The 11,940-nt window shown below is 37.5% G+C and overlaps 1 protein-coding gene across 1 annotated transcript in view; it reads right to left on the bottom strand.

The window, feature by feature from the left end:
* Window positions 1–11,940, bottom strand: part of CENPU (centromere protein U) — a 65,101-nt gene that overhangs the window by 18,124 nt on the left and 35,037 nt on the right. The window contains exons 5-8 of the mRNA XM_007940886.1: window positions 7,796–7,856; window positions 7,086–7,340; window positions 3,437–3,506; window positions 686–800 (exon numbers count right to left, since the gene is read on the bottom strand). Coding sequence (XP_007939077.1) covers window positions 686–800; window positions 3,437–3,506; window positions 7,086–7,340; window positions 7,796–7,856 — 501 coding nt within the window. The remainder of the gene's footprint in view (window positions 1–685; window positions 801–3,436; window positions 3,507–7,085; window positions 7,341–7,795; window positions 7,857–11,940) is intronic.

Raw genomic sequence — 11,940 nt, 5'->3', positions numbered from 1 at the left:
ACTAAATTCAACAGTTGAAACTTAAAAATTGACAAATTGTGTTCAAAAATTCTTTCTGTAAGAGACAATGTTTAAGATCATATAATGGTTAGAAGTAAAAGAAAATAAAACAGAATGTAAAGTATGGTAAATACTAATAAAAGAAAGTGATGCTATGTTAGTATAAAATGAAATAGATTTTAAGACAAAAATGTATTGTTTAGGGATAGAGAAGGTCACTACATTATTATAAAGTGTTCAATTTACAAGACAGAAATTTATACATGATGCTTCTAATAATATAGCCTCTAAACATACAGAGTAAAAACTGATAGAAATACCAGGTAAGATTGGATACTGATTATACACAGATTCAGTAATTAGAGATTCTACAAATATCATATGCTAGGTCATAAAGCAAGTCTCAAAATTCCAAAAAATATGTATTACCAGACCATGATCTGACTATAACATACTTAATATAGAAGTTAATACAAAAATATAAATAAAAAATATCATATTTGGACATTTAAAGATGCACTGCTAAGTATTCAGAATTAGAGAAAATATTATAAGGAAATGTACAGAATACCTAAAACTGAATGACAGTGAAAACATTAGACATTAAAAACTATGATGAGCAGAAGTGGTGCTTCAAGGGAAATTTATTGGGTGCATATAAATAACATAATAAAAAAATACTTACTTATACTCTAAGAAGGTTTTCTCAAATGCAGACAAAACAATATCCAACTCCATGATTTCACTGGTTTTCCTTCCCTCTACACACCAAAGAAATGTACTGTTGGAAATATCACTATCTAGAATGTTGAAATAAATCAATTTTATTTACAGATTATTCACAATTTGGCTTCAGTCTAGGGTTCTGAAAGCCTACAACAAAAATAGTCCCACCAAATTGCTAAAGACCTATAGCCAAAGAAGCCTATAAGACAAAACCATCCCAGCACATAATCTCACAGGCTCCCATCTTCTCTATCAGTGTAACTTCTGGCTCCGTGGCTCTCCTACGGTCCTTGCGGAAACAGGCCAAAACACTGCTGCCCTTTATTGACCTTGCTGGACTTTTATATACTAGTCTGCTGTTGCTCAGTACTACTGGTGATACAGCTCTTCTTCGTTAACTGTATTTTCTGAATTTTAATCTACCTGACAGGCTACTTCTAGAATACATCAAGATTACTTGATTAATTTAAATAGGTATAGTAATATATGGAAATATACTGGACTAGGAGTTTGAAGACCTAGGTTCTAGTTTGAGCTTCTTTACTTACTAGTCATAGATAGTCAGACAGATTATTTAACCTTCAAAAGCCCCAGCTTCCTCAGAGGTAAAATGGAAGAAAAAGATCTCATGTTCTTCCTTTTATGTTTGTTGTGAGACTCTGGCAAGAAAACATCTGTAAACATATTTCTCAAAACTATAAATTACTATACATTTGTAAGGTGCTATTATCAATTTCTAATTAATACCCAAATCATCTTCTGTATGATGTTAACAAAAGGCATTGACAGGACAGCCCACTCTTTTCCTATGGCTAATTACTTATTTAATATCTCAAAACTGATGAGCATACTGATTGAAACTTCATCCCTGATTCCTATCTGAACTCAATTCCTGGCTGAGGTAGATTAACAACAGCCATAAAGTCTATGCTGCGCCTCCCTATTTCCCTTCCCCTTCAATCTGGGCTGGCCCTAAGACTAGAATATGATGGAATGACATCATGCAACTTCCAAGGCCAAGTCTCAAGAGATCTGCAGCCTCTGCTTTTTGCCTCCTTAAATGCTCCCTCTTAGAACTCAGCTGTCAAGTCAAATTCTGACTCCCAAACAATAAGAGAGCCTAAGCTAGCCACATGGACAAAGAGGTCATATGGAGGAGTACCAAGGAATCAGACATCTGAATGGAGCCTTCTCAGACCTTCCACACCAGTTCAGCCACCAACTGAATGCCACCAAATAAGCAGAATCAAAATTGTAAACAAATTAAGTAGTTGTTTTTTTAAGTTAGAGACAGATAATAAATATTTTTAGTGTTATGGACCAACTACGCAACTCTCTCACTGAAGCACAAAAGCAGCCATAGACATTATATAAAAAATTAATATAGCCATGGCACAGTTTTTCAAACAGGCAATGAGCCAAATACGGACTACAGGCCATAGTTTTCTGATCTTTATTTTAAATCACTGTTTTAGGATAGTTTATTAGACATCAATAGATACATAAAACATGGCTCAACCTACTTAAGGCTGTGCAACTTCAGACAAGTTTTTGAGCAAAGTCTCAGTTGCCTCATCTGTAAAAATGGGAAAAATAATAGTATTTATTAGAAGGATTAAGGCGCTCTGGTGGCATAGTGCCTAAAGCATTTGACTGCTAACCAGAAGGTTGGCAGTTCAAACCCACCAGCCACTCGCAGAAGGAAGATGGGGCAATATACTTCCATAAAGATTTACTACCTCAGAAACCCAACGGGGGTTGCTATGAGTTAGAATCAACTCAATGGCAGTGAGTTTGGGTTTTATTTTGTTGTTGTTGTTTATTAGAAGAATTAAAGAGAGGATAGTATTAAACACTTTATACAATGTTTGGCACATAATAAATCCTCTATTCTTTTGTTACTATCAATTTGTATAAAGAAACAGGAACAGGAGCTAACAAGGTGTGAATTGACTTGGAAGAGGTATGAGGGAAATTTCTCAATGATAGGAAGGGTCTGTATCTTGATAGGACTTTGAGTTATATAGGTGTTTGCATTTCCCAACACTCAGTGGGAAAGGGCGAGGCACTTCAATGTACGTAAAGAATACATATTGAACATACTGTAAACAAGCAGTAAAGTTTAGTTAAGTGATGTGCATACTGAAGGATTTCAGAGGAAGTGCACTGATGCCTGCAATTTATTTTTAAATGCATCAAAATTTAAAATGGATAATAGATAGATAGGTGATAAAGCAAGAATAATAAAATGTTAATAGTATAATCTAGGCGCTCTGGTGGCATAGTGCCTAAGCCATTTGACTGCTGTCCAGAAGGTTGGTGGTTCAACCCACCAGCCACTCCTTGGAAGGAAGATTGGACAATCTACTTCTGTAGAGATACCACCTCGGAAACCCAAGGAGGGATTGCTGTGAGTCAGGATCGACTCCACAGCAGTAAGTTTTGTTTTTGTTTGGTTACTATAATTTAGGTGATGGGCACAGTGTATTATCCACTGTAAAATTCTTTCATCTTTGCTATATGTTGAACATGTTCATGATAAAACATTGGGAAAAAATCAGTTACTCCAAAGCCACCATGCCTAAATTTTAAAAAGTGGCAGTTTTATATATTTACAATTTACTACATAAACAAATTAAGATACAAGTTTAAAAAATATTTTTAAAAAAAAAATGAATCAGAGAAACGAGTATAAGATACCGTTCTGTACCTGAGTCTACATCTTTACTTCTTGATTTCTTCCCTTTGCCACGAGACTTCGTTCCCTTTTTCTGAGCTTTCTACCAAAAAAAAAAAAAAAACCAGGGTTTTATTTGAGAAAAGTTTTTTTTTTTTTCCTTAAAAAATAATGATTTAGCTCTCAAGTCCTTGCTTCCCAAGATGGGAAAGAAAAGGAGAAACAATGGTTGTGCAAAGAAGGGCTATGGCCATTTGCAGCCTATTTGTGGCCCAAAGTGTGCTCTCTGTGTGCCCAAAGACAAGGGAACGAAGAAGTTCATAATTCGAAATATATTAGAAACCGCAGCCATCAGGGACATTTCTGAAGTGAGTGCCTTCAAAGCATATGTGCTTCCCAAGCTGTACATGAAATTACATTATTGTGAGTTGTGCCATTCACAGCAAGGTGGTCAGGAACTGTTCTCAAGAAGCCCAGAAGGATGAAACACCCCCACCCCAATTTAGAACTTCAGGCACTGCCCCACGACCCCCACCAAAGCCCATGTAAGGATTTGAGTCCCTAAAGGCTGAAGGAAAACTAACCTGAGAAAATAAAATGGAAATTATACTTAAAAAAAATCAAACAAACATAATGATTAAGAAGACAGTATATTTTAGCTATAATTCTCATTCTAAATTAATATATTAGATTATGTAGCTTACCTAAATTAATATAAGGAAACACTACAAAAATTAAATAACATTGTTAAAAAATAAAAAGTAAATAAAACATTGGCTTATATAAACACTTTCTTGGAAGGAAGGTGAATTTTTATTTTTTAAGTTCAAATTTCTGTGCCCAGAAATGATAAAATAACAGCTTCTAGATTTGTTCTTTTGCCATAAACAACTATAAAACTGGGTGTGTGATGGCTAACTTTATGTGTAACTTGGCTAGGCTATGATCTCCAATTGTTCACATATTAGTCTATATATTGCTGTAAAGGTATTTAGATATGGTTAACATCTGTAATCAATTGTCTTTAAGTAAGGTAGATTATCCTCCATAAAGTGAGTAGGCCTCATCCAATCAGTTAAAGGCTTTAAGAGCAAAAACTGAGGTTTACCAAAGGAGATGAATTCTGCCTCAAGACTGTAACAAGGTATCAGGCTGGAGTTTCCAGCCTGCTTGGCCCACAGATTTCAGGCTCAAGTCTGCTGGAGTTTCCAGCCTTCCACATGCCCTATGGATCCTGGACTTGCAATGCAAGCCTCATAATTGCTTAAGCCAATTCCTTAAAATAAATCTCTCCACACACACATACTGTATATATACATACATATATGTGTGTATATACCTATGTGTGTGTATATCTATATATATACATATATGTATACCTACATATATATGTGTATATATATATTATATACATATATACACACACACATACATATGCTATTGGTTCTGCTTCTCTGGAGAATGCTAATACAGGGGGGAAATACAGTATCAAACAACAAGCAACACAAGACTGAAAAGCTAAACACTATGAATGACCTTTCTCTTTGTCTGGTGACAATTTCCTGATAGCAGCACAGAAACCTGGAGTCCAAGCAGAGCATGGTGATCATCCTCACCTGACAATCAGCTGAGGAGCTGCTCAAGCAGCTGAAGTAGTTGGAATAAGCGCATCCGAAGTCTGTGTGGGGTTTCCCAAACATCCCTAACTGACCACTGAGTTGTACACATGAGGTGAGGGTAAGACTACATAAAGTTTACCAGAAAGTGTCTACCATGGAATTGAAAACAGAACAGATTAACAGAGGACAAGCAGGGTTGGGCGACACAGGGTGCAGCAAATGCACAGACCTCCTTAACACCTTGTTAATGCCTGTCTACTCAGCTGAGCTAGTAGAAAGGTCCCATTTTAGGAGTAAGGACCATACCCTAGAACATGCAATCTCCACAGGGACAATACTGCTTCCAAGGGGGCAAAAACTGGTTCTTGGAGGGGGGCAGGGGTGCCAAAAATAGTAGTCTATCATATGTCTCATCCAGTATTTCACGAGATCCATTCTAACAAGGCTTACAGCCAGTCTCTGAGAAGATCTGCCAGGCAGATGGAGACTGGAGGTTGCAGCAGGCAGAATTCTAAGATGACCCCCAATAAATTATACAGTTCTCTCCCCCTTGAGTACAGGTGGTACCTGTGAGAGAAATGAGATAGTTCTCCTTGATTAGGTTACATTATATAAGACTTTGTTGTAGCAGACTGAAGAGATTTTCCTTCTGGCTTTGAAGAAGTAAGCAGCCATAATGTGAGAGGGTCATGTGGCTATGATTTGAAGTCAACCTCTAAGAGACAAGAGCTACCCTAAGCTAACAGCTAAGGAGAAAACAAGGACCTTTGTTCTACGGCTGAAAGGAACTGAATTCTACCAACCACCTGAACAATCTTAGAAGAGGATCCAAAGTTCAGACAAGATTTCAGTGCTGGCTAGCATCTTGATTTCAGTTATGAGATCCTGAACAGATAATCCAGCTAAGCTCAAGACTTCTGACCTAAAAATCTGTGAGAAAATGTATGGTGTTTTAAGCCAGTAAGTTTGGGGTATTTTTTTACGCAGCAAAGGAAAACTAATACAGAAGCTGAGCCCCACTGAGTTAGAGAAGCTATCAAATAAACATGTTAAGCTTTCCCCAGATTGATCATAACAAAGGATGAAACCAAGTCTAGAGAAGTTCAAGATGATCAGACAATAATTAAACTACCACTACTCACACAATTAACAAGTATTAGATTGAAAGTGTTACACAAGGAAAATGTGACCCATACTCAAAAAAAAGAGAGGAAAAAAAAAAAGCAGTTAATAGAAACTGACCCCAAAATGGCACAGATCTGGCAGTTAGAAGTCAAAAAGACTTTAAAGCAGCTATTATAAACATGTTCAAAGAAGGAAGGAAACAACGGTCTTAATGACATTAAGACATAAAAATCTCAGCAGAGAAACATAAACTATTGAAAGAGAACCAAGTGGAAATTCTAGAACTAAAAAGTACTTAACTGAGAAGAGCCACTGGATGGTGTATGGGTTTCCTGTGGCTTCTCTAGCAAATTACCACAAACTTGGTGGCTTAAAACAAGAAAAATGTATTCTCTCACAGATTTGGAGTTCAGAAGTCTAAAACCAGGTTCAGTAGGCTAAAAATAAGGTGTCAACAGGATCACACATCCTATGGGAACTCTAGAAGAAAATCCATTCCTTGTATCTTTTAGTTCCTGGTGGCAGTGTCATTCCTTGGCTTGTGGCCATTATCATGTCAATCTTTGCCTTTGTCTCTGTGTCTCTCATCTCTCTGACTCTCTCTTATAAGGATACTTGTGGTGGCATGTAGAGCCCACCCATATAACCCAGGATCATCTTCTCATCTCAAAATCTTTAACTTAATCAAATCTGCAAAGATCCTTTTCCAAAACAACATTTATAGATTCCAGGAATTAAGATCTGGACATATCTTTGGTGGTGGTGGGCAGGGGTGGGGGTGAGGGTCAACACTCAGCCCACTAAAGATAAGTTAAACAGTAGATTGTAAAGGGCAAACTATCTTTTAAAAGCACTGAAGAAAAGAGAGAAAATGTTCCCAAACATTGTCAGTAAACTTTTTTTTCCTCTCTCCAAAAGGATGGCAGGCACTCTCTTACCTGTTGACTTTCTGTTACATGGATCTCTTTTTCAGAACTCTTTTTTAGAGCATTAAGTGGTCCTTTTTTTTTAGGAGTGACTGATTTAGCTGGTTTCTCTGAACGCTCCAAAGATGCCATAACTGGAATATTCACTGCTTCCATGAATTCACACTGCTGTGTACTTATTTTCTCGGCTGGTTTATCTTTTCTTGTTACATCGCTTTTTTCAGTGTTTTCAGATTCATCAATAATGGGTGTGAGTGTCCCTCGTAGCTATGTCAAGAAAACAGCATTATTGGTTAGAAAATGCAAATGCTTAAAATTCTTAATAGGTAAATAACCATAAAGTCCACACTTCTCATTTCTAAACTTCAATATTAAAGATGATGGGAACATAATCTCCCTATTCTGAAGATGGCAACAGGATGGAAAACCTGGATTAAGAAGCTCCAAATAAATATTCCTAACAGTTCATTCTTCCTTTATACATCATGACCTAACTATATTAAAGAATGCTATGAAAGCTGACAAGGCACATAGACATTCGAGCAAGACCTCTTCAATAAGAAACACTTTCAGATGTAAAAGATTCCGTTTTTATCATGAAACACAATGCTCTTTTGCTATGAAAAAAGTCGCTACAGAAAATTTTCTGTTTGTATCTAATCTGAAACAGGGTATAAAATTATCTTAAAAATTAAGGGAGAATAGAAAACATTTCTACATACCTCTTGTGCATGATTTTTTACAGAGTTGCTCTTACTTGCTTCATATTCAGAAGTGTTCAAACTGTACCAAAGAACAAGCCATCAATATCTTGCACACACTACATTTTTATTCACAAACGTCTTCTAATAAGTACTCATCTAAGATGAAAATAGGCTCAATTTAATGAGGTAACTCCATACTTCAGTGAGCTCTGGGTAGATGGATCAGAGGAAAGAGGGTAATTCAGAAGACAAGGAGACAGGTAGTAAACTACTTCAGGAACGCTAGTGGAGAGTGGTAAGTGTACAAACTACTGCTGCTGCAGGAAGGTAGCCGGGCACAGAGAGGATAAAATTAGATTCTTCAGACAGTCACAGGCCAGAACCAATATGATTTGTAAACTATTTTTTCCTAGGGCATGTCAGAAAAAAACATACCAGGAATGAGTCCCAGATTTCTGGACTTTGGGTGACTGGGTGGAGAGCAGGACCATTAACCTAGAAAGTAACAAAGGAGCTTTTTGACACTGGATGAGGGAGAAAAGGATTGAGCTCTGTTGAGTCCAAGGCACCTGTGGACATCTAGAGGAATATGACCAATAGGCAGCACATCTTGGGACTCAATAGAAAAGGTGAACAAAAGAGATATGGAAGCAGCAGCATATAGTTAAAACCATTGGGAGTAAAATTGGGAGTGTGGGATCTGGAGAGGAGAGAGTTAAAAGCAAAGAGAAGACAGAGGGAAAGATGCAGAAACTAAGAACTGAACATCCCTGGTGAGGAATTTGAGAGTTGGATGCTAATGTCTCCAAGAGTCCTGGGAAATGTTGCTAGTCAATCTTTCTCTCCTCCCACCCAGTGCATCCCTTCTGCCCTGACTTCCTTTTGTATCCATACACAAATCTTGTTTAAGTTACCCAAATGATATCTTTTGTTTCGACTGATTACTCCACCAAAACATCTTTCACCAAGGTTACCAAGAACATCCATGTAGTTAAATGCAATGGGTATGTTCAGTCCTTCCTCGACTTCTCAGCTGCATTTGATGACCCTCCTGACTACTCTCAAAAGAAGCTCTAGAGGAGCAGTGGTTATGTGCTCAGCTGCTAACCAACAAGTCAGCAGTGCAAACCCACCAGCCACTCTATGGGAGAAAAATGTGGTAGTCTGCTTTGATAAAGATTAGCAGCCTTGGAAACTCTATGAGGCAGTTCTATTCTGTCCTATAGAGTTACTATGAATTGGAACCAACTCTATGGCAACGGAAAAGGGATTACTCTCATATGTCCCTTTATTTCTGTGAGCAAACTTTTTGGCTTTCTTTCTTACTCTCTGATCACATTTTTCTTCTCCTTTACTGACTCCTTCTTCTCTGCCCAGTTAGTAGATGTAGGAGTTTCTAAGGGTTGGTCTCAGGCTCTTGTCTTCTCTTAGGCTGTACTAGCTACCTGTACGATCTCATTCTTGCCCATAGCTTCATACCACCTGTATGCAAATAACTTTAAGTTTTAAATCCAGCTCAGTCCTATCCTCTAAATTCTAGGCCCACATACACAACTTACACCTTAACATCATCATACCAAACCCAAGATGACCCCCGAAAACTCAGTCTTTTTCCAGCAATCCATCTCAGTCAATGGCACCACCATCATCCATTTAGACATGCCGGAAACCAAGGAATTATCCTTAACAGAAACTCTTCCCCATTCTCTACTCTACTAAATCCAACCCATCTCTAAACCCTGTTGATTTGCTTCCGATTTCTTGAATCCATCCACTTCTCTCTATCACTGTCACCATTACCCTAGTCTTCCCTGCTTCCAAACTGGTCCACTCATTCCATTCTTGCCTCTCTCAAATCTATTTTCCACACAGCAGCTATGCAAATATAACCGTGTTACCTCCTGCTTAAAATTCTACAACTGCTCTTAGGATAGTAACAAAACTTACCATATTTTTATTATATATGGCTGCAAACAATAGAAAACTCCTTTGCACAAATGGCTTCAACTAGATACTTTATTTTCTTCTCAGTAATACTCTAGAGGGAATTCAGGACCGGAATGGCAGCTGCATCATCATTAGACACTCAAGCTGCTTTCATCTTATAGCTCCATTTTCTCAGTATGCTGCTTCCTGGTCTATTAACTCAGTTAACAACTGATTGAATCACTGAGTATAAATGAATCCATCATGCCCCTCCTCCCTTCCTGAAGTTACTTGCCAGGGTGTGGAGTTCTGGGGACTCTCACTATAGCTGTATATGTTAAAGTGTTGCCTGGCTATACTGGAAAACAAAGGTGCCTTCATTGCTCAAGAATTCCAAGGATTACTTTCAGAAACCAGAGACAAAAGGCCAGAACTAGACTGAGAGAGTATTTTTTGACATCTAACATTGGCAAAATCCACAAGTTTGATTAACACTGTGGTATCAAGATTGAACAGCAAACAAGCACTCTATATTGCCAGTGGAATTATGTTGTTGCTAGTTGTTCTTGAGTTGATGCTGGTGATAGCAGAAGTCTGGGAACAACCCAACTGCCATTGATATGGGACTAGGTAAATAAATTACAAGGTATCTCTGGTGGCACAAATGATTTAACCAAAAAGTTGGTTGTTTGAACCCATCCAGAGGTGCCTCAGAATATACACACAGCCTTGCAAACTCTAGGGAGCAGTTGTACTTTACACACATGAAGTCGCCATGAGTAGGAATTGACTCAGTGGCAACCAACAGTAACAAACTGTCATCTAAATGATCCAGGACATTTATAGCAAAAGTAGTTTTTGCTTAACTTGTTCTCTGAAAATGTTTACGATAAACCACTTGGTTTGCACAGACTGGCTCCGACATGTCTAAAGATTAACTGCTTCATGGAAAAACAAGTTATTCTGAAATGTTAATGGTCTTTCAACTAAATTTTGAGGTCTTATGATAACCTTGTGACTGATTATATAAAGCCATATAAATAAATATCAGCCAATCAGAAAAACTGCCTGTTAGTTCCTGATACTTCTGTAATTAAGCACCTTCAAAAATCTAGTTAGTTGGAGCACGTTCTATTTTTTACTTAGGTGCTGCCCAGCTATAGCTGTTCTATTCCAATAAAACTCTTTCCTGCTCATAACATAGAAAGAATTTTGTTTTTCAACCACATATCTGGAATTAGAAGTGGAGTTTTCAAGGTGTATTATCTCCAATGACTCTGGGATATTGAGGACTTGGGCTCTGGTACCAGCTGAGCTATTTAGGCTCTCTGCCTCCACGACTTCTCAGGAGTTGTTTCAAGGTAAATAACCTTTCGAGTTAGAGCTCTCTCTGTTCTCTTTTTTGTTGATGGCTCTTTGAGTTTTATCAAAAGATCTGTTTCTGTTCTAAGGGAGAACAGAAAAAGTTAAAAGTAAGTTTTATTACCTTTCTCGAAAATGGAGAATACCTTATTTAGGGGCAACTTAGAGCAGCCCTCTGAAACTCCAGCTCACTACATGAACAAACTCTCTGGTCTTTTTAAAAGTGTACATTTCTGTCTGTTTGACATCACCTTACTAAAAATAGCCCTGAAAATCAGTGGCCACTTTGGGATTCTTTCAGTCTTCTGCACATTAAGTTAGAGGACTTTTGAGTACTTTCAAATTAAATAAATTAGCATATTTGAGATCTAAAATAGGAGACTAGATCTCTAGCTGGCAAAATGAATTAGGTTCAGGAGGAATTAAATCAGATTTCAAATAGATGTTACAAAGGAATCTTAGAGTGTTTAAGCCACAAAAACTATGGGCACCTAGGGTGCTCACCACCAACAGAAAGACACCTCTGAAAGGATAAACTGACACATGAGATGGGTCAGAGCATTAGGCTGCCCACCAGCTGCAAGACAACTCTCAGGCAATGAAAGCACTCTAAGAAACAAAACACTGAGCAAACCCCATGGAAGACTTCCTGCTGGAATTTTTTTTTTACTCAGAGGGATGTCAAAGTTTCAATCTAAATATCCTTAATAAATGAGCCTGGATTTATTTTTTCTTAAATTAAAAAAAAAAAAAAAACACTGCATAACGTGGATGAACTTGGGAGGACATTATGCTGAGTGAAATAAGTCAATCACAAAAGGACAAATATTGTATTAGTCCGTTATTGTAAAAGTTAAGGAAAGGTTTATCTATAG

This window comes from Orycteropus afer, unplaced genomic scaffold (genome assembly GCF_000298275.1).
Source record: "Orycteropus afer afer isolate SDZICR_OR568_19922 unplaced genomic scaffold, OryAfe1.0 scaffold00073, whole genome shotgun sequence".
Lineage (NCBI taxonomy): Eukaryota > Metazoa > Chordata > Mammalia > Tubulidentata > Orycteropodidae > Orycteropus > Orycteropus afer.
This window is presented reverse-complemented; position numbering and strand designations above follow the sequence as displayed.